General features: G+C 46.3%; 1 protein-coding gene across 8 annotated transcripts in view; it reads left to right on the top strand.

Annotated features, from left to right (window-relative positions):
• The window catches only part of Hectd4 (HECT domain E3 ubiquitin protein ligase 4), a 154,624-nt gene that overhangs the window by 28,296 nt on the left and 103,351 nt on the right, over positions 1-22,977 (top strand). For all 8 annotated transcript variants that reach the window (XM_052167566.1, XM_052167565.1, XM_052167561.1 and 5 more), the window contains exons 2-7: positions 4,721-5,238; positions 9,461-9,550; positions 10,799-10,929; positions 14,176-14,284; positions 15,694-15,832; positions 17,970-18,140. In XM_052167566.1, coding sequence (XP_052023526.1) covers positions 4,721-5,238; positions 9,461-9,550; positions 10,799-10,929; positions 14,176-14,284; positions 15,694-15,832; positions 17,970-18,140 — 1,158 coding nt within the window. The remainder of the gene's footprint in view (positions 1-4,720; positions 5,239-9,460; positions 9,551-10,798; positions 10,930-14,175; positions 14,285-15,693; positions 15,833-17,969; positions 18,141-22,977) is intronic.

Here is a 22,977-nt window from a genome sequence, read left to right as displayed (position 1 = left end):
TAAGTTGATGGTCTCTGTTTGTTACCTGCTGATAGCACCTCTGTATTCGTGATAACCAGAAATGGCTTTTCTAGGCCTGGTCTGCAGTCTTCCTAGTGGTAGTCTCCTTATTCCTCCTTTCTTCTTTTGGCTCTACTCTTCCTCAGACAGCAGGGGGCCCCTTGGGTGGGGGTGTGAGGGAAGGCTTGATCACTACAATGCCCCGGGCCTGGCCTCTGCATCAGCTCTTGGGCACTTTATACCTTATGCCGGGCATATACTCATTATATGTGGTAGAGCTATGTCTCCAGGGAAACCAGTGAATTCTTCTCAGCAGTGGTGCCCACTGAGTGCAGTGTGAAATGGTGCAGCCGTCTGAGAGGACAGTTAGTGGGTCCTCCAGCGAGCGACTGGTTGGTCCTAGTCTTGGGTTATGACATGGATGCTCATGGCGGCACCCTTCCTTAGTGCTGCCTACCATGGCCGTCTACTGATGAAAGAAAGGGCAGACCCACGTCTGTACCGGACGAAGGACTGAGAGCCGATGATTGCAATAGCATGAACCCTGAAAATAGGTGCTGAGAGAGATAGGCCATGAAATGTCAGGAACAGACGACTCTATAGAGATTAAAACAGGCTTTTCCAGGGTTGGACCATTTGGATCTGTATCCAACTGTGACTGTATTAGGTGCAGTGTTTCTTGTGGGGAGAGGTGATGACAGTGGTCTACAGTATGAATATACTAATTGCCTCTTGGGGAAAAACAGTTAAAGTGGATGGGTTTTATCATATGTCAGCTGTATTACGGTATGTCTTTAATAAAGGTGTTACTAAAAAATTACCTAGAGAACCTTAAATAAAGATTTCAGGGTCCGTGGCTAGACCTTCCAACTGAAAAGCAGGTCTTTCTGTATCTGGGGCTTTTGGAGAGCAGGTCCACACGAGGACTCTGAGGCATACTGTGCGCATTAGCTCCTTCATAACTTCCTGTTCCTGTTCAGGGCAGCAGAGGCTCTGTCTTCCTCTTCCACACGACAGCCAGCCTTTCTGAGGCAGGGAAGCAGTCCCTCGTCTCGCTTCTTCCGCAGGCCATGCACCCTCACTTCTCTAAACACTTCTGGGACATGTTTCTGTGTGAGTGGGGCCGTCCCCTTCCACATACCCTCCGTAGTTTCTGAAGAGCGTCTTAAAATATGGTGCTCGAAAGGAAGCAAGGAGGAGCTGGAGAGATGGCTCAGCGGTTACGAGCCCTGAGCTTTTCCAGAGGTCCTGAGTTCAATTCCCAGCACCCATGTGGAAGCTCACAACCATCTGTAATGGAATCTGATGCCCTTTTCTGGTGCGTCTGAAGACAGTCAGTGCTCTCAACAGCTGAACTATCTCTCCAGCCCATAAGGGGGCTTTAATATCACAGATAGCAGTTAGGTGAAGGCCCTTTTGGAAAATAGGAGCTGTTGAGAATGAGTTTGAATGAGCATGTTTCCAAGTGGGTGTGGAGCCATGCAGCTTGAGGGTTGGGTGCAGTAGATTTAGTGATCCACCCCAGAGTTTTAGCTTCCCTACTAGAGATGGGGTGCCACCCTTCCAATCGCTTTTCATTCATCTGGTTCCCGGGTCTTTTTGGTCTTCTTTGAACTTCCAAATACAGTCCCATTTGGCACAATTATTATCTGTATGGTGTGAACAATGGTAGGTGAATCAGCAAAATGGATTAAGAAGTCAGTTGTGAAGGTTCAAAACCTAAAACTACTTAAAAACTCAGCGAGGCTGTAAGTTCACCTGTTGATGGTTGAACTCAGGTCTACCTGATGAGCTGACTTGGTTAATGTGGCACAGTGGGCACACAGTGTGTAAAATAATGGGGCTTGTCCCCCTGGTTATAACCATTATTTCTTTCCAGGGACTCAAGAACTGTGATACTCATTGACGGTTCACAGCACCGAGAATCTGTGGTGTGTTTTTCCATTTTACTTCATACCCTTCATCTGAAGAAGGAGCATAGTCCGTTCATGCAGTGGATGGGGAGTAGAACAGTCCTCTGGTGCAGAGATGACTCTGTCAGGTGTCTCTCAGTCTTGCAGTATGTCAATTTCTGTCATTGGTGTTTGACTGTGAGACATTTAGAAGATTTAAAAAAAAAATCAACTCTAATCATGACTTAAATAAAACCCTATGTGTCTGTGACTGTCTCTCTCTCTCTGTGTGTGTGTGTATGTATATGTGAGTGGTGAGTGTATATGCATGCAGTTGCCCACGTGTAGAGACCAATGAGAGATTGCCTGGCACTGGAGTTTCAGGCAAGTGTGAGTTATCTGATACAAGTGTGAGTTATCTAATGCAAGTGTGAGTTATCTGATGAGGATATTGGCTACTAAACCTGGTCTTCATGGAGAGCAGCAACCACTCTTTCCTGCTGAGCCACTTTCCAGCCCAGCTTGTTTATTGTTCTAAGAAAAAGTCTTCTGTAAGTGATGTTGGCCACAACCTCACTGTGTAACCTAGGGTCCCCTTGGCTTCCTTTTGTACCCCAGTGCTGGGCTCACAGGTGTATATTACCACATCTGCACGTGTAAATATTCTGACTTTAATGATTGAATCTTGGTCAAATCAGATTTATCCCACAACGAATATTTTCCTCCTTTCTATTGGACCCTTCAGAATAACTATCTTTTTTTTTTTGGATTTTTTTTTTTTTTTTTTTTTTTTTTTTTTTTTTTGAGACAGGGTTTCTCTGTGTAGCCCTGGCTGTCCTGGAACTCACTCTGTAGACCAGGCTGGCCTCGAACTCAGAAATCCGCCTGCCTCTGCCTCCCAGAGTGCTGGGATTACAGGCGTGCACCACCACCACCCGACTTAACTGTTATCTTAGTTTCACAATCCATACTCATAAAATAATGAAATTTCATTAAAGCCGAGAGTTACTTTGGAAGTCACTTCCTTAACTGGTGTGATTGTAGCATTTACCACCAAAGTCCTTAGTGACCACTGTGATTAAGGGTGACAGGGAGCTTCTCTTTCCTTTAAATAGTTTTCCCTGTTTTAAAGACAAAAATAATTTTCTTATGACATTTTGGTCAGGAGCAGTTACTGAGAGAAGTAGTTTTATATAAGAACCCGAGACAAGTCATTCAGTATTTATAAGTACAAGAATAGAGTGTCCCTGAAGCTGATTTACTAAAACCCAAAGGTTGGAAATCTTCAGGAAATGGCTTGGGGCCATGACCTTCAAACTGAGAGTGCAAGTTGGCTGTGGTAGAGTGCCGAGTAAGGCCATGGGCAGCTCTGGGTGCTGCCAAGTCTTATAATACGTACAACTGCCACAAAGTGCATAGATGATGCAATACCGGATGAATTAGAACTTGCACTTTTTGATTTCTTGCACACTGTTTGACTCCTGGATGTAGAATCCACATGTGTGCATTTTTACTTCTGTGCACTGGTCATCTACGTAGAGGATCAGAAGTCACTAGTAAAAGATTCAACACAGGCGTTTTCTGAACTCAGGAACAAAAAGTAATTGAATATCATTAAATCCAGCAACTTATTCTTATTAGAAATCTACAGGTACTGGAGAGATGGCTCAGCCATTAAGAGCACCGACTGCTTTTTCAGAGGTCCTGAGTTCAATTCCCAGTTACCACATGGTGGCTCACAACCATCTGCAATGAGATGTGACGTCCTCTTTTGGTGTGTCTGAAGACAGCTAAGGTGTACTTACATTAAATATAGGCCAGGCAGTGGTGACGCAAGCCTGTAATCCCAGCACTCTGGGAGGCAGAGGCAGGTGGATTTCTGAGTTCGAGGCCAGTCTGGTCTACAGAGTGAGTTCCAAGACAGCCAGGGCTACACAGAGAAACCCTGTCTGGCGGGTGGGGGGGGAAACAAAATCCAAAAAACAAACAAACAAAAAATTCAAAAAAAATCTACAACATTGTTTCTGAAATACATGGATAAGCATGATAGAATCTATAGTTAACTCTGATCTATAAATAAATATATATATGAGATTTGACATAAATAATGACATTTAATAATAATATAAACTCAAAATTTAGTATTTAGCCAGGCAGTGGTGGCGCACGCCTTTAATCCCAGCACTTAGGCAGAGGCAGGCAGATTTCTTGAGTTCGAGGCCAGCCTGGTCTACAGAGTGAGTTCTAGGACAGCCAGGGCTACACAGAGAAACCCTGTCTCGGAAAAAACAAAACAAACAAAACAAAAAAAGGATTATTTTGATTTACTTTTCTTTATGTGTTATTTATGTTGTGTGTGTTAGGGGCAGAGGTTGAGATCAGTGTCTTCTTTCATTGTTTTCAGTTTTATACATTGAGATGGGGTCTCCTAATTGAACCCAGAACTTTCTCTTTAGCTGGTGTAGCTTGCCAGCATGCTCCAGGATTGCTCTGTATTTGCTTCCCAAGCACTGTAGGAGTGCAGCTGGGTGGCCATGCCTTTCTAGTAGTTAAGAGGAAGGTGGAGACCCTGCCTCTGATTCTCACACAGATGTGGCAAGCACATTATACACTGAGCTGCTTCCTTAACCCCTGTCTTGCTCTTTTGAGAAGGATGTCACTCTGTAGCTCAGATTGTGGATCTTAAGGGATTTCTGAGAGCTGGAATTAAAGGCGTGAACCCCATGCCCAGCACTGTGGGTTCTGTGTAGAGTCTACTGAGCATATTTGCCTCCACAATGTTTCCGGGGAAGGCAGTACATAACTACTTCTCTTTTATTTTTCTTTAGATTTTAACATTTGAGACCAAGAACCCAACAGAATTAGCAGAACGTTTGCGCTCTGTTTGTGGGAACCAGAGCAATGCCTATGCCCGCCTGCTGGAGTACCGCCTCAATGCCTTGCGTGGACTTTGGAATGCCCAGCGCCAGCTGGCCCTGGAGGAGCAGCATGAAAGGGAAGGCTCAGGTGATGAAGAGACCTTGGCCCTGCTCAAGCGCCAGGGCTTGTTGCAGCAACCCGATCAAGCTCCCTTCACGTCCCGGGTGGGCCTCCTGTTGGTCTTCCCCCTTATTCAGTCCCAAAGTAAAACAGACCCTTCCCTCTGTAACATAACTGCTGAGGTGCTATTAAACTGCCTGCGAGACTGTCAGCCTTTGAGCTTGACCAAGGAGCCTGCTGATTGTCTCAATGGGATAGAAACCTTGCTGTGCTCTTGGCTAGAGGAGACCTCGGACACAGGCCGACACATCCCACACAAGCAGAAGGAGAATGCTGCTGCTGCCCTGGTGGCTTTGGCATGTGCCAGGTAAGGAGGATGACACAGTATGCTGCCTGGTGACCCTGTTCTTCTGCACTTGTACCAGGTGTCCCTCAGCACACACTTTTGTCTCAGTGTTGAGTGTTACAGCTTCCGTCATCCATTTATCCATGTGATGGGTCCAGGTTGTGGTGTGCTGCTCTGCTGTAATGACAACCTTGCCTGCAGCTGACTGCTCTCAGCATCAGCAGAAGGTGCTATATCTGCATTTCCTCAAGGAGAGGCAAACTGTTGAGACGTTCATTTTTTTTCAATGTTTGTCAATAAAGGATATCAGCAAATTACAGGATTAAGTTCTCACCTGGTTACAAGACTAAGTGTATTTCTGGACTCCTGTTTTATATATTCTTAGTATTTTATATTTATTTATTGTGTGCATGGAGTGCATGCATATGGCATAGTGTGAATGTGGAGGTCAGAGGACATCTTTGAGGACACAGTTCTCATCTTCCGCCATGTAGGCTCTGGGGATGGAATGTGGGTTGTCAGGATGGTGGGGAGCATCAGCCCCTGCCTGCCTGCCGAGTCATCTCAGTTGAGCCTTGCTTTAGCTGGAAGATGTCTCTGTGCTATAAAGATGTAGTAGCATGTTGTCCTCTGTGCTGTGATGGCCTGCTGTCATTAGGAAAGATGCTTGGAGTTGCCCCCTCCCCACTGTGGGGATCTTACTGAGGCGCTCAGGCTGGTGTGCAGCCATCCAGCTCATCTGTGTGAGGAGGGAGTTCCCTGCCCTCGCCTCTTGCTGAGTGAATTTTCTAGGAACCAGATACAACCATAGCCTGCCTATTCGTGTCACTCTCTTGTCTCTCCTTCTTAGAATGGGGTGGGGTGCAGAGGAGGAAAGGCAGGGTGAGATCATCCCTTTTTTAAACCCTTCTTGCAATAGGATTTTTCTTTCCGGTCTCAAAATTGACCTTTAGTTGACTGAATGTCTGTCTGTCTGTCTATCTAAGTACTTATTATTTTGGTTTTTCAAGACAGGGTTTATCAGTGTATCCCTGGCTGCCCTGGAACTCTGTAGACAAGGCTGGTCTTGAACTCAGAGATCCGCCTGCCTCTGCTTCTCAAGTGCTGGAATTAAAGGCATGCGCCATCACTGCCCGGGTCTCCAGTTAATTTTTAAGGGCAAGGTAGCATCATCCTACACTGTCAACTTCTTTGCCTGGAGCAAACTGTTACAGGTTAGCCGTGGGTCCTGAAGACTATAGTCGGCTTTGCAAACTCTGACATGAGCTTCACTCTAGAGACACTGGCTGACAGGGCGATAAGACTGTAAAGGCTCAGAGTAGATTGATTGATTTTTCTGCATGTGCAAAAAGCAATTTGTGCCTTGAATATATTTATTATCACTTTAAAAGTTCAGTTTTGAGAAAATTCTATCTTTAGGCAGGATGTTAAGAATAATCAACCCTTTAGTTCTGAGCATTTCAACATTGGATGATTAAACTCACTTTTAAATTATGAATCAGAATTCATTCCAATCACAGATAGTTATTAAAATTGTTGTGTGTGTTTGAGATTCCTAATTCTATTTGGCACCAATGTGAAATAATACTTCTCCACCTCAGCCTTCTATCATCTATCTTAGCCTTCTCCTCCTCCTCCTCCCCCCACTTCCTCCTCTTCCTGTCCCTCCTCTTCTGTTAGGTTTGCTTACAGGAACATGGGTGCTCACACAGGCAGTCAGCAGCTGCTCTGACTTTCACCCCCTCCATTCCCTCCCAGCCTGTGTCTGGGCCCCTTTTCTAAGATGTTCCATGAGCCTTGGAGGAATAGCATAGATGTCCATTTAGGGCTGAGCATCCAGCAGGCACCTTTTCTCAGTACTGTACCCAGTTATGAGTAAATGTTTAACTGACAGCCAACGCAGAGGGAAGCTTTTCTGGCCAAAGCAGACAGCTGCATTAAGCTGTGAGCGTGGACATAAATATTCACAACACAATTTGGTGGGTACAACTTGTCCATAACAAAACAACCATAGCACCTTTCCCACGAGGACCTATCGTCTTCCCAGACACAGGCCTTTTGGTCAGGTTTGTGGTACCAAGTGTGACTCCTCTCTGTGGATCCCCTCCCCCCTCTCCAGCAGCTCTGCCATTGCACCCGTGAGGATCACCTTGCTTGGCAGGTCAGTAGGGCCGTACTTAGTCTTCACAGCTGAATGAGATTGTAGATGGCTTCCCCCCAGCAGCCCTGGCACCACCAGCACCATGAATGCTAGCCAGCAGGGAGGAAGTTTCTAGTTTCTTCTGCATTTGGGGGAAGTGTGTGTGTGTGTCTGTGCGTGTGTGCATTATGACTATATCAATCTAACATTTTCCTTTTGTTTTTTGGCTCTTTTGAGATCTGGTCTCCGTATGTAAGGCAGGGCCATCAGGGAGACCATGATCGTCCCATCTCAGCTGTGTTCACAGCATTAGCCTCCACACCCAGCTGTGTTCACAGCATTAGCCTCCACGCCCAGCTTACGAGTGATCCTTGCCTACCTTGTCTGGCATGTAGAGCTTTGCCAACTCTTAGGCTATGAAGATTCAGGTCTTTAATTTTACAGAGCTGGCAGTTGACTGGCCCAGGGATGATTCATTCTGCAAAGCCCCCATGTTCACTGCCAAGCATTCTCTTCCGTGCTCAAGAAGCTGGTGAGCAGGAGAGAGATTTATGTGAGAGTGTGTAGGGCAGCCTTATACATGTATCAGAAAATTTCAGAGAGTGATATCAGCAGGGAAAAGTACAAGATGGATGTTTTTAAAAAGTGCTTTTAGATTTATTTACTTTATGTATATAGGTGTTTTGCCAGCATGTGTCTGTGTGCCACATGTGTGCCTGGTGCCTGCAGAGACCAGAAGGCAGCAATGGATTCCCCGGGACTGGAGTTACCAATGGTTGTAAGCCATCATGTGGGTGTGGAACCCAGGCCCTCTGCAAGAGCAGGAAGTGCTCTCTACTACTGAGCCATCTCCCCTGGCCTGAGGCAGATGTTTTGGTAGACTGTGGCAAAGTGGAGGTGGGGAGGATTGACGGGACACCTAGCATTTAAACTGAAGACAGGGTGATGAAAAAGAGCTCGCCCAAGAGCCAGCAGCACAAAGCCCCTCAGAAGAGTGGCAGCAAGTGGCAAAGAAGCACGATCTCTGGGCTGTAATGGAAGGAGGAGAACACAGGACAGGAAGTGGGTCTAGCCCAGGTCATGTATGGGTTGAGAACCATTGAAGGGTTTTACATATTTCTCTTAAAACTGTGACTAAACCCAGCAGGCTAGAATGCGGCACAGTTAGTTAGTGCTCTGCGCTCTGCAAATGTCGGTGCTGCTGCCCATGTGTCTTGCTGCTCTCCCAGGGCACTGTGCCTGTTCAGCAGATGAAGGAAGGAAAATTGACAGAACTTAGGTGACAGGGCAGTTGTACAGTTGTGAGTGGCAGTGCCCTGCTCTCTGCCAGCTGCCCAGGCTTCAGGCTGTGCCTTTATACTGGGCTGCCTCCCTGACTCATCCTGTTGTTTGAACTGAGGAGCAAATTAAAAAGAAGCCTGAGGCCTTCGTGGTCTACTGTTGAGTACTCAGTTTCTGTTGAGGTTTAGGCACATGATACCCTCCAATTAAGGTCCGGCTAAGAGAAGGCAGCAAGCAGAATCAGCTCATCAGCTCCAGAAGGGCATTAGTCCAGGCGGGTGCTACTGCCTCCAGGTAGGGCTTGTGCATCTTAAAAGCACCTTCTTTTCAATCCTGCTTACCTCCCAGACTCCCCAGAGCCTCAGCTTTGTGAACCATGAGGAACTCAGTGCGTAGTGAGTCCTGCAAGTGAGATGCCGTGTGAAGTGGATGAATGTAACAGCAGCACAGATCAGTTTGGCCACAGTGTGAGCTGTGAGAGCCTCTTCCATGGGGATCGGGTGGTACCCGACAGAGACTGTCAGCAAGTGACCCTCCCAGGTGCTTGGTGCTTGAGCCTCGTGCTCATTTTGTGTCTGTGGGAATTTTTGTCTCTGCAACTGCCGAGGAGAGCTCTTCCATAGTTGGGATTGTATGGGCCTCCTCACATTCTACCAGGGCCAGTGTTGTGGTGAGGATGCCGAACTGTGCGGTTCTGACCTAGAACAGCAGGGACACCTGTCTTGGAGCCTTGCCCTGTGTATAATAATAACATCAACACTGGCTGCCTCCTTACTTGGTTTGCAGTGTGGGTGGCTTTTCCATTCCTCCTTTTCTCTCTAGGGGATCACTGAAGACCTTTGTCCACACAGTTCACCTGCTGCAGAGACAGACAGAGCTGGGCTCCCTGCCTGTTGCTGATGTTTTATATAGGTAAGTTGTCTCTTACTTATTAAGCAAGTTGTCTTGTTTTTCTAAACAAGAAGTGCATAGAGAGCCGGGCGGTGGTGGCGCACGCCTGTAATCCCAGCACTCTGGGAGGCAGAGGCAGGTGGATTTCTGAGTTTGAGGCCAGCCTGGTCTACAGAGTGAGTTCCAGGACAGCCAGGGCTATACAGAGAAACCCTGTCTCAAAAAAAAACCAAATCCAAAAAACCAAAAAAAAAAAAAAAAAAAAAAAAAAGAAGTGCATAGAGGCTTTTAGGGACAATCAAATTATTAAATCTGACTAATTAATAATTCATAGCATTGAATAGATATAGAATCATAATTAACTGCTGAAGGACATGGAAGTGTTCCTAGAGTATATTCTTTTCATTTTTTAATTTAAAAAGTCCTATTCTGTAATGAATTCTTACTCTAATATGAGATGACAGTGAGTTCAGATGTAAAGAAGAAACTGAAATTACTCACAATCTTACTATCTATTAAGACCCACTTGTGTATTTGCATCTGTGTTCTTCCTAACACAGGACTTTCTTTATCCCTCATACACATTTATCTATGTAATGAAGCACATATTTAGGCTTGGGATGTAAAACTAGGTGTGGTGGTGCATGTTCATACCACTCCTTGGGAGATAGATCATGGAGTTTAGGCTAGCCTGGGCTACATGAGGCAGTATTACTAAAATGTAAAACCAAAAAATTAAATAAATAGAAATAGAATGAGTATATCTATACACAGATACATTTAACTTTTTAAGCATGTTAAGGTTTTTAATTTGTTTGTTTGTTTGTTTGCCTGCCTGGGCGTGGGTACACACATGTGGTGTGGAGTGTGTGTTTAGAAGAGAGCCACACACAGGCCTCAGCTCTTCCTTCTCACCATGTGGAGTCAGGGTCTCTCTTGCCTCTGCACACGCACTCCAGGCTACCTGGCTTGTGACTTTGGGCAACCGACTGCTCTGATCTCAGTGTGCAAGTGTTGGGGTTAGAGGTGTGTGCCACCACATGGCATTGGTCCCAGGACCTGAGCTCTGGCCTTAGGCTTCCAGAACTGGTGCTTTTGTCCACTGCGCCCTCTCCCGGGCCTAACACTTTGTAATTATTGCCTTGCACTGTAACTATCACTCAGATGCATATTTCTTTAAACTGTATGTGTTTGCTCTCTGAGCTAGTAAGTAGACTTTTAGTTCCTGGAATGGACAAGCTCAGGTCTATGCAATTCATCCCTTCATAGGTTGCTGCTTTTGGAAGGGGGACCTGGATCACCATCCTGTTTGCTTGGGGGCAAACACATAGTATCTTGGGGATATGAAGACATGCTGCCAGCACCAGACAGCAACACTGGCTCCAGTTCTGAAAACAAAGGTAACACAAGGGCTTTGCCCTGGGATTGACGCTGGGTGTGAGGAGAGTGGTCTCAGATCACTGCAGCAAGTGCTTTAGTGCGATCCCTTGTTCCTCAGGGAGAAGCTGACGGTGCCTGCACAGTGTGCTCATTGTTTGCCTGCTCAGGGCAAGTCTAAAGGCTGACACTCAGGGAGACGGGCCGATGGACAGGCTTGACCGTCCCAGGCCTGGGCCGTCCTGTGACCCTAGCAGGGTGGCATGTCTTACTTCACTTGGCTCCTGGGTGTTTGGGAGATACAGAAGCCACCCACGGAGGACATTCGTAAGAGGGGCAGACATGCCCCATGATGCCATTTCTTGTATGCACTAATTGTGCTCCTGTCCTAAAACAAAAGAAGCTCAAGTAAGCGTGAACCGTTGAGTGCCTACAGAACGTAGGCAGCGTTGGGACATTTTTATACTGCTTTGTAGGATTGTGTGCCGGCTTTTACATGAACTCAGCAATAGTGGCAGGCACCTTCTTAAGTGACTGACTTGCTAGACTTTTCAGGTGACTTGGGCCCCACGTTGGCATGGGAACTGTTTAGGTCAGCACCCATGCTCATCAGTTCTGTTCAGCTGGGCACTACCTCCCCTCTGGGCAGCGAGGCTTTGTTTCCACAGCCTGTCACTGGTAGTATAACCGTATTGCTTACCATAACATTGTAACATAGAATGCCATTCTCTGTTCCATAACGATGAAGTAGGGATAAGAAAGAACATCTCCCCCTCCCCCGAAGATCAGAGCCACCTGCACATCTCTTCATTCCCCGCCCTCTATGAGGCTCCTTCCTGGGCAGCCCCAAGGCCCAGAGTGCAGCCTGGAGCCATTCTCCTATTGCCCTTCTGGAGAGGGCTGGGAGGAGGAGCAAGGAAGGCTCCCTACTGGGCAGCCTGTGAGCACACCACCTGCCAGCTAGGCCCAGGTAGTGCTCTAGTCTCTGCCTGGGGCCTTACTCTTGTTCTCTCTCCCAGGGTGAGGGGTGGTTCCTGAGGGGGGCAGTGTCAGACTGATGTGTTTGTTTTTGTGTTTAGGTGGAGGGTGTGTTTCTTAGAATACTTGTAATTATTTTTCTGCTCCCTGCCCCCTTCCTCCTTCTACTATTCTAATTTTCTTCCTTCCTCTTCTCCCCCCCTCCCTTTTCTTCCTTCCTTTTCCCTTCCTTTTGGGACTAGCTCTTGTTGTGTGCCCCAGGCTGTTTTTTGATCTCCAGGATTCAAGGAGTCCTTTTTGTCTCAGCCTCTGTGGTTAGAACAGTTCTGTGTAGTTTTTAATACAGAAACATTCAACATTGGCAGGATTTGTGAGGACATGATAATAAACCCTCTGGATTATCAACTCCCAGCCAGTTTTGTTTAGTTGGTCCCCTTCACTCCTGTCTCTCGTCAGACTCACACACGAGAGGACTTGGACTGTGATCTGAAGATGGGCAAGTCAATGTACCTTTCTAGTTTGAAGTGAGGATGTTTAGGATGCCGCAGGGTGTGGTGGTGCTCAACTTTAGTCACAGCTCTCCAGTGCAGAGGCAGGCGGCTCTCTGTGAACTGGAGGACAGCTAGAGTCTGCTGTCCTTGTCGCTCCTCCAGAGGACCTGGTTTGATTCCCAGCACCAACATGATAGAGACTATCTGTCTCCTGGCCTCTGCAGGCAGCACATACCATGGTAAACATATGTGCAAGCAAAATACCCATATGCATGAACTAGCATGAGTAAATCTCAGAAACACTCCAAAAAGTTTATGGTATAAAGTTAATCTAAAATAATCATCTGCTTTCATCTCTCTTTTCTTTCTTTTTTCTTCTTTGTTTCTTTCTTTCCTTCCTTCCTTCCTTCTTTCTTTCCTTCCTTCCTTCCTTCCTTCTTTCTTCCCTTCTTTCTTCCTTTCTTCTTTCATTCATTCATTTTAGAATTAGTAATTCCCTTTCTCTCAGATTAGACTGAAAATTTATGATAATGCCAGACTCAGTGTGGGTTAGAGTGATGGGACATTGAATTTCCTCTAATGTGATATGCTTCAAGCACACAAACTCCCTTGAAATATAGTGAGAGTAAAATTATAAAAGTAAACACTGAAAGTTACCAACAGCCTCAATTTAAAGCTTCTTTTTTGGGGGAGTGGGTGGGGAATAGGTTAGTAAATTATTTACCACATAGAGAAACTGTTTTTTAGAATGGGGAACCCATAGGCAGGTGGGAGATAGAATTGATGTTCTTAAAAGAAAGGAGGTGGGCTGGGGAGATGGCTCAGCAGGTACAAGTGTTTGCTGTCAAGTCTGACAACATTGGTCCTTGGGTTCCACATGGAAGGAGAGAGCAGAGTCTGCAGGTTGTCTTCAGACCTACACATACACACACACACACACACACACACACACAAAATTAATAAATAAATGTAAAAAGAATTTTTAAAAAAAGATTGATTGACTTATTTTCTGTATGTGGGTACACTGCTGCTCATGTCTCACATCCCAGAAGAGGGCATCGGATCTCATTACGGATGGTTTTGAGCCACCGTACGGAAGAGCAGTCAGTGAGTGCTCTTAACTGCTGAGCCATCTCTCCAGCCCCAATAAGACATTTTTTAAAAGGACGTCATGCTTTCCTGCTATTCTTTCCAGATAAAAATGATGGGCCCAAAGAACATGAATTTATTTAGTTCCACATTTGTTGTTAGCATAACAACGTAATTCCATTTCCATTAGGGAATGTTGGCTTGGCACCAGACAGCAGCTTAGGTGCATTGCTGTGTGACCTGAGCAAGCCGCAGCTTAGCCCTTGAGGTGCATATCATTACCCTCATCTTAGAGATGAAGAGATTGTGGTTCAGAGAGGCCCCCAGTCCCCCAGGGAATGCCTGGTTCCCCAGAGTCCTTCTCACTAAGCACTCAGTCATATTAGGTCAATTGTTCTCAGTCATATTAGGTCAGTTAGGGTTGTGAACTTACTTGAGCCTGTTGCTTTGATTTTTGCAAAAGAGAAGAAAAATCTTTTGGCAGGTGGGCCAAGTGGCCTGCCAATAACCGTGCGTCCTTAGTCCTTGAAAGCAGTCCTAATTGCACCATGCTTTTTCTGTTAGATTTTGGGGTTCAAGCCATTTACTGTGGAATATTGAAATTGTTTTTTGAATTAGGAATTCATGTCAGTTTATTCCTAAGGCTTTTTTTTTTTAATTAAAAAATCATTTTTTTATAGCCTCATTCATTCTGTGTGCGACTGATTTCAGATGCTGACTTGGGGCGCTGCCTCACCGCAGATGGACGTTACCTGTACACTACCAACTCAGCCGGAAGAGGAGTGAGCAAGCTAGGCTCTGGACTGCATGGCACGCTCAGGTCGGTTGTGGGACTTGTCTGGTGTCCTGGTCCCTTACGCTAGTGACCAAGCAGCAAGTCTGAGCTTACACACAGGCCCCTCGTCCCCGCTCTGGAAGACCTCTCCAACATTGCTCTGGCTGAGGTGCCAGCTCACACGGCCAGAAATTCCTTTTAGGAAACCACTGTTTAAAAAGAGCTCTTACTTAATAAAAGACTTATTTATTTTATTTTACGTACATGAATGCTTTACTCGCCTCTTAGGATGTACATGCGCAGATATGAGCCTAGTGCCCATGGAGTCAGAAGATAATGTCGGGTTCCCTGGAGCTGAGCTACAGATAGTTGTGAGCTGCCACATGGGTGCTGGGACTTGAATCTACTAGGTCCTCAGCAAGAAGCACTTTTTTTTTTTGTGGGGGGGGGGAGGGTTCCCGAGACAGGATTTCTCTGTGTAGCCCTGGCTGTCCTGGAACTCACTCTGTAGATCAGGCTGACCTTGAACTCAGAAATCCACCTGCCTCTGCCTCCCAAGTGCTGTGATTAAAGGTGTGCACCACCACCGCATGGCTATCAAGAAGCACTCTTAACTGTTGAACCTTCTCTCCAGTCTAAGATTTTTATTTTTATTATTTGTGTCTGTGTACACATGCATATTAGTGCAGTGTCCATGGGCCTGGGATCCCTGGAGTTGGGAGCTGCCATGTAGGTGCTTTGCAAGGGCAGGCCATCTCCACCCTCTACCCCATCACCCCAGTTTCTTCAAGTCAGGGTAGCCATGGCTGTCCTGCAGATTGCTTTGTAGAGCAGGTGGCCTCTGAATCAGAGATCCTTCTGCCCCTGCTAGAATTAAAGGACTGTACCACCACTACTGGGCTTCCTTTCTTTTTTCTTTCTTTTCTTTCTTCTTAGACATGGTCTCATTATAGCCTAGGCTGACCTCAAACTGCCTATGTAGCCAAGGGTAACACTGAACTCATGATCCTCCTGCCTCTGCTGCCTGAATTCTGGGTTACAGCCTAAAGGATTGTTTATAAGATGATACCATGACTCTGTGTTCATAAATGGACATGTTTCTGGTTAAATAATCTTTGTACGCAGATTTGACATTAGACTAGGGATAATTTTCAGTTAATAGATAAGATCTGTGAATTCTGTCAAACTGTCATTGAGATGTTTTTATAGTTGAGATATATTTAGTCAGTCAGACTTTTTCTCTGATTCTTTTCTCTCCTTCCTCCATCATTATGGGAAATTAAATGTTTGCTGTAGTTTGTTAGTTCTGAAGTTGATATAAATTATGTTCCTTCTTTTTTAGCTATTTTTCCCAGTTAATTATTGTAAAGAATTAGGTGAGAAATGGTTGTATTTGTGTAGGCCTGTGTAATGTTGCAGCCCAAGATTCTACTCATGTCTCTTTTGTCTTCCAGAGGGTTTGTGTACTGTCGCAATGAGGAGCTGGAGCCAGGGTGGGTGGCGTATGGCAGTGGCCACCTGCTCCATCGGCCCGTGTCTTTTGACAATAAACCTCACTCCCTTTTCCAGGTCATAGACCAGAACACCCTGCAGGTGAATATGAAATACTCATAGCTAGCTTTTCTCCCTCATGACCCCTTTCTGTTTTCTTTCTGTTTCTTCAGGTTTTTTCCCAGGGGTTTTGACTGAATATGCTGTTTAATTTGTCTTAACCTTTATTTGTTCATTATTTATTTCTACTTGAATGAATTCATTTATTTAAAATATTTTTTAAGGATTATTTCTTTATTTTATGTTTATGAGTACACCATATCTGTCTTTAGACACACCAGAAGGTCATTACAGATCCCATTACAGATGGTTGTGAGCTACCATGTGGTTGCTGGAAATTGAACTCAGGACCTCTGGAAGAGCAGTCAGTGCTCTTAACCACTGAGCCATCTTTCTAGCCCTATTTAAACTATTTTTATATCTATTTTTATTTTTATTATTACATTTATTTATTCATTCAATTTGGGGGAAGACACTTGCTTCTGGGAGTCCATCTTATTTTTCCATCCTGTGGGTCCTAGGGATAGAACTCAGATAGTCAGGCTTGGTACCTAGTGGATTTAACCACAGGGCTCGTTAGGTTGACATCTTGCCATCTTGCCCTTGAGTGTTCTTAAATTTTTTAAATAATTTATTTATTTTAAATTTCTATTGTGTGTGTGTGTGTCTGTGTAAATGCATACCATGTGAATATAGGTGCCCACGAGGCCTGAAGAGGGCATCATATCCCTGGAGCTGGAGACACAGGTGGTCTGAGCCACCTAGCATTGCAGTTGTGTGAGTGTGGTGACGTATGCCACAGCTGATGTGTCCAATTAGAGGAAGGGCTTTTCTCCCACTCTGGGACCTGAAGCTCAAAGTCAGGTGATTAGATTCCACTGTACTCTGAGCCAGCTGCCCACCTGCCCAAACCTGTGTTTTAGGCCCAGCCGGCCTCAGGCTCACTGTGTAGCTGAGGATGACTTGAACTCCCGAGACTCCTGCTGGGATCACAGATCTGAGATCTGGTACCGCACCAGCCAGCAAGTGTGGTTTGCTCTTCTTCTTTGGGTCTTGCTATGTGACTGAGCCAAAGAAAGGGGTGACTGAGAACTGTCTTCTCTTTGCCTTGGAGGCAGTAGACTGCTCTAATGGCTGTTATTTGGGTTTTTCTTCTTTTCTTTTCTTCAATTTTCTTTTTAAAACTCTGGTCCATGCCTTTATTGGTTGTCATTTCCTCCTCTTATTTTAAGTGTTAATGTTTGACAACAGGAATCAGGATGCTGGTGCTGGGGGCACTTCATGCTATAGTCAGTGCGTCCAGATTAGAGAAGTGGGTTCTTTTTCATTCCGGGACCTGAAGAGCAAGCTCAGGTGGTTTGACATATGTATGTACGTGCACGCGCACGCGCGCGCGCGCGCGCGCGTGTGTGTGTGTGTGTGTGTGTGTGTGTGTGTTTCATGAAACAGTATTCTTGCCTTAGACTCTTAAGTTGCTGGATTGACAGGAGTGTGCCACCACATGTGGCTTAAAAATATTCTTCCCCCAAGACAATCTCATGTAGCCCAGGCTGGCCTTGAACTCACTGTGCAGGCACAGATGACCTTAAATTTCTGGTCCTACCTTCATGTTTTTGATGCTGGGACTACAAGCATGTATTCCATGCCTGTTTTTTAAATCTTGTTCTCAATTCATGCATAGCAGATTTAAAGAACTTAAAGATTTAAAGTAAATTCATGCATAGCAGATTTAAAGTAAATATTTTTTTCTATCACAATATTAACTTGAATTAATGTTTATTTTCCTTTGTTGTTTGGTTGTTGATGTTTATTTTACAGTCTATTTTATGAACTTTTATGTTCTTCCCATGTAATTTTATGTGGTATTCTTAGATATAAATAACTGTTTCATTCTGATGAGGACCCTAATGAACTTTCCTTTTCGACTTCAAAGTGTCAGTGAGCTGACACAGTAAGTTAGAATTTTTTTCATCCTATGCTAGGCATACTGGTGTACACATTTAATCGGAGCACTGGCGACGCAAAGGCAGGAGGATCTCTGTGAATTCAAAAGCCAGCTTGGTCTACCTAGTGAGTTCCCAGATAGCCAGATCACTCTTGAAAAAAAACCAAACAGAACAAACAAACAAACAAAAAGAATCTCTGCACCCCTCTAATGTAGGGCCCTTTTCCTGATCAGGTGTGCCAGCCAGTGCCCATGCCAGCCAGCCCCCTGCCTGTGGGCAGTCCCATGAGCACCGTGCACCTTTCCTCAGACGGCACTTACTTCTACTGGATCTGGTCCCCTGCCAGTTTAAATGAGAAAACCCCAAAGGGACATTCTGTCTTCATGGACATTTTTGAACTTGTGGTAAGTTTTAACTCATTTTATGTCACTGCAGAGATGTTTCTGTTTGCTTTCTTTTCAGGTCTATGTACAAAGAGCCTACCATTTATAGCCCTGTGTGCTCTGTCTCCTCAGCATGTTTTTCCCTCTTGTATGCTTTTGGAGGCTTCTGGTTTAGGGCTCTGTGGGGTCAGTGGAACCTAGCTTTTTGAAGGCTAATCTGGAAAGAGAGGAGGTAACATTACTGCATGCATTGCAGTATTGCAGTGGATGATCTTAGCAGAAATGCGTGTGGGTATAACTGAAATATCAAGAACGGCCGGCCCCGCAGACAGAAGTGAGCAGGGGAGTTGCAGTTGGAACTGTGAGGAGGCACTGGGTGTCAGTCGTGTATCACCGTGAGCCAAAAGTGTTCCACCCTGGGGTGGAACATAGTGATGGCCAAGGGAGGTAGAGCTGCTGATGAAGTGGAGCTTGAGTCCTGGCTGCAGGGTCCTTGAGCAGATTGGGGTGCCAGTGAGTCTGAAATAAAAGATTACCCACGAGCATCTGAGAAGGTAAGTGATGATTCCAGGCAGTGAGGGAACCAGTGTAGTTTGCCAGATAAAGAACTTGGGAAAGCCAAGTGTGATGGCTTCCAGGAGTCTGGGACCAGAGGAGCTTGTATTTGAGGCCAGCCTGTGCTACATAATGAGCTTAAGGATGACTTGTGCTGCACAGCAAGGCCATGACTAAGAGAGGAAGAAAGAAGAGGGGCCTGGAGAGATGGTTCAGTGGTTGAGAGCACCCACATGGCAGCACAAACATTTGTGACTCCAGCTCAGGGGATCCAGCGCCCTCATCTGGCCTCCATAGACATTGCACAGACATGGTGCATAGACATACATGCAAGCAGAACATTAAAGATTTCAGAATACATTAGATTAAAGAGATATCTGACACAAGAATAGAAAATGCCCACACCATGGTACATTACTGTGAAATTCAGATTATCTAGAATAAAGTGAGAGTTCTAAAGTGTCTATAAATAAAAACGCACACACAAAAAGGTGAGGAATTAGAAAAAGACTAGGGTAGTTAGTAGGTTTCTCAGTGCAAAAGTTGAGATGTAGTTTCATAACCCATAGGAAAATGATTCCCCAAGTGTGATCCCCATGTGAAGACAACACACAGCTCTTCTTAGGCCAGCTGGAAGTGCTGGGGCAGCTCAGACAGCTTTGTGCAGCAAGAAGCAGGCGCAGGAGAGGACTCTGCTTTAGCTTGAAAGGAGGCCTTTGAATCATTCCGGGGTCCTACTCAAACAAATCAACTGAGAGTCGTCTCTTTCCTTCCATGGGGACTCAGTTGGCGGCGCCCATACCTGCTGAGGCATCTTGCAGGTTCTGCCCTAGACTCTTGATCTTCTTGACTTGAGTGCTGGGATTAGGAGCTGAGCCATTGTGCCTGGCTCACTCCTTTCTTCCTTCTTTCCTTTCTTTTTTGTCTTTGAGACAGGGTCTCACTATTTTAGTTAGGGTTTCATTGCTATAAAGAGACACCACGACCAGAGAAGCTCTTATAAAGAAAAACATTTCATTGGGCTTGGCTTATAGTTTCAGAATTTTAGATCATTATTGTCATGATAGTAAGCATGTCAGCATGCAAGGAGATGCTGAGAGTTGATCTGCAGGCAGCTAGAGGAGACTATGTTACAATAGGAATAGCTTGAGCATAGAATACACAATTCTTCCAAAAGACCACACCTATTCCAACAAGGCCACACCTCATAATAGTGACACTCCCTATGGGACAAGCATTCAAACACATGAGTCCATGGGGCCATTCCTGTTCAAACGATTGCACTAGCCCTGGCTGTCCTCAAATGTACAGAGATCTGCCTGCCTCTGCTCCCTGAATACTGACATCAAAGACATGCACTACTGTGCCTGGCCTTCCATCCTTTCCTGAATCTTGTTGGGACATGTACATCACACCACCACATAGCTTTTGCCAAGTCCAGAGGTGGCTTACCTTTTGCTGCTAAGTGGTCAAACAGCCCTCTTTTTTACTTGAGTTTGTAGCTGTGTGCAGTGGTTGATTTGAACACCATTACGGAAACTGTTTACCTTTCTATGCAAACGCAGGGCACCTCCTGCTCACTGTTCCTTCCTGGCCTTATGTGCCCGTCGTCCTAGCCATCATGAGCCACAGGGTGTTTCCAAGACCCCTTCCATCCGCTCTAACTCCTCTTCCCCCTCATTTGGCATATGGCTTTCTACTGTAGGTACTCAGGCGGCTTCTCAGCCAGAGCCTTCCAAGGATCTCGAGGTGCGTAATTCACATGATAGCGGTCAGCAGCACATAATTTACGGGCTTTTTTCAAAATGCCTTAACAGGAAATACCTTTTATGATTGCTAAGTAACTAACTATTATAGAGAGATGGTTAGGTAATGATCTAAATAAATGGAGTGTAGAGACCAGCGAGATGATTCAGTAGGTAAGGAGATCTGCTGCCATGCCTAGTTACCTAAGTTCAGTCCCCAGTACCCATATGATGGAAGGAGAGAATGACTTTTTTAAAATGTCTACTGACCCTCAACAAGTATCTTGATGCATGTACACGCAAGCTCTCTCTCTCTCTCTCTCTCTCTCTCTCTCTCTCTCTCTCTCTCTCTCCCTCCCTCCCTCCCTCCCTCCCTCTCTCTCTCTCCCTCCCTCCCTCTCCCTCTCCCTCTCCCTCTCCCTCTCCCTCTCCCTCTCCCTTTCCCTCTCCCTCTCCCTCTCCCTCTCCCTCTCCCTCTCCCTCTCCCTCTGTTTTAGTTAGGTTCCATTGCTGTAATAACACTGGCCCAAAAGAACTTGAGGCAGGTGAGGATTTATTTTAGCTTATATTCCATCATGCAGGGAAGTCAGGGCAGGATCTTACGGCAGGAACCCGGAGGCTGGAGCTGCAGCACAGCCCACAGGAAACCTGCTCACAGCTTGCTCTCCGTGGCTTGCTCAGCCTGTTTTCTTTCTTTCATTTTTTAAAATTTATTTTTAAAGATTATTATTTATTTATTTTATATTCTGACCAAAGTTTCTCCTTCCTCTCCTTTCTCTCCTTCTAGTCCCTCTCACTTCTCCTCTGTCCCCTGCTCCCTACCCCGTGTATCAACTCCTTGTTCGTTTCTCTTCAGAAAAGGACAGGCCTTCTAGGGATATCCACCAGACATGGCATGTAAGCTGGTAAGCTGCCATAAGACCAGGTACCTCCCCTGGATGAGGCAACTCAGTATGAGGAAGAGGATCCCCAAAACCTGCAAAAGAGTCAGAGACAGCCCCTGCTCCCACGGTTAGGAGTCCCACAAGAGGACCAAGCTGTAACTTACGCAGAGGCCGAGGTCAGTCCCATGCAGGCTCCCTGGTTGTAGGTCCAGGCTCTGTGGCAGCCTGCTTTCTGCTATAGTCCAGGATCGCCTGCCCAGGGGCGTCTCTGCCCACAGTGTGCTGTGTCTCCTCCCCTCCCACATCACTCAGGTCGTTTGAGCCAGGGTATGGTGCACTCACCTTTGATCCCAGCTCTCTAGGAAGCAAAGGCCAGCAATCTCGGTGACTTTGAGGCCAGCTTGGTGTATATAGTGAGTTCCAAGACAGCTCAGGGTAAATAGTAAGACCCTGTCTAAAAAAAGTCACCCAGAAGGGGAGAGGGTGCAGAAAATACCTACAGCTCAATTTTATCTTCTGGGGACATTTTCTCACTTCAAAGTGCTCTCTTCCAAGATCACCTAGATATGTCAGGTTGACAGAAAAACTAACCAGCACACACAAAAAGGAGGGAAGTAGAGGAAGGCAGGCAGGCAGGCATGGACAGGGGAGAAGGTGGACTTGTAGCTGTGGCAATAGGTGGCTCTTCCACTGCCTGTGGTCACAGCAGCATTATGCCTTCAACTCTCCTCTGCTAGGAACTTGACTGGAATGTGATATCACAGGCAGCCTCTCATCCCCAGCACCCCCCACCACTACCCAGATGTCCAGGTTGAAGCAAGGAGGAGCTCTTCCTGGAGTGGAGCACTCACCAAGCTCTGAGTCTTGTGCTAATGTGTAACAGTGTGACTACCAAGTGGCCAAGTTCAGAGCTGAAGAGAGGCAACTATGTGGGAGGGAACACATAGTAGATCACCGGCTCAGCAGGCTCCAGACCTGTGCCGGGCACTCACTCCTGTGCACGGGCGCTCACTCCTGTGCCCGGGCGCTCACTGCTGTGCCCGGGCGCTCACTGCTGTGCCCGGGCGCTCACTGCTGTGCCCGGGCGCTCACTGCTGTGCCCGGGCGCTCACTCCTGTGCCCGGGCGCTCACTGCTGTGCCCGGGCGCTCACTGCTGTGCCGGGCACTCACTCCTGTGCCCGGGTACTCACTCCTGTGCCGCGCTTGCATCCAGAGCTCTGCTTAAGCCCTGCTCCTTTTGCTCCTGTGCTGCTGCTCACGCTGGGACTCAGTGTCACCCGTGCCTACTGTCTCCTCCCACCCTGGCTCTCTCCCTTCTCCCTAAGCTGCCCTGCCCTCCTTTAGTCACCCAGGCTCTTTGATGTTGTTTCCTTTTTCTGAAGCAGGGTCCTTCCATGGAGACCAGGCCTGCCTCTGCTACCAGAGTGCTGGATTAAAAACATTTGCCACCAGGCCTGGCTCTTCATTCAGTTTTTAATGAGTAACTACTGTGTGTCTTTGGGTAGCTGCTTGGTAAACCTTTGTCACTGCGGGTTTGTGGAGGAGCATGGGAGTTAATCAAGAAAAAGAAAAACATACATGCAGCTGGTGCTAAGTGCTGGGGAGAAGTGGGGCAGGAAGAGAAGCCTCCTTCTCTTAGGCGGCTGCTGGGGCCCTTCCTAACAGTAGGGTGA

Source organism: Apodemus sylvaticus, chromosome 22, assembly GCF_947179515.1.
Source record: "Apodemus sylvaticus chromosome 22, mApoSyl1.1, whole genome shotgun sequence".
NCBI lineage: Eukaryota > Metazoa > Chordata > Mammalia > Rodentia > Muridae > Apodemus > Apodemus sylvaticus.
The sequence above is the reverse complement of the archived record's forward strand: the minus strand, read 5'-3'. Positions and strand labels throughout refer to the sequence as shown.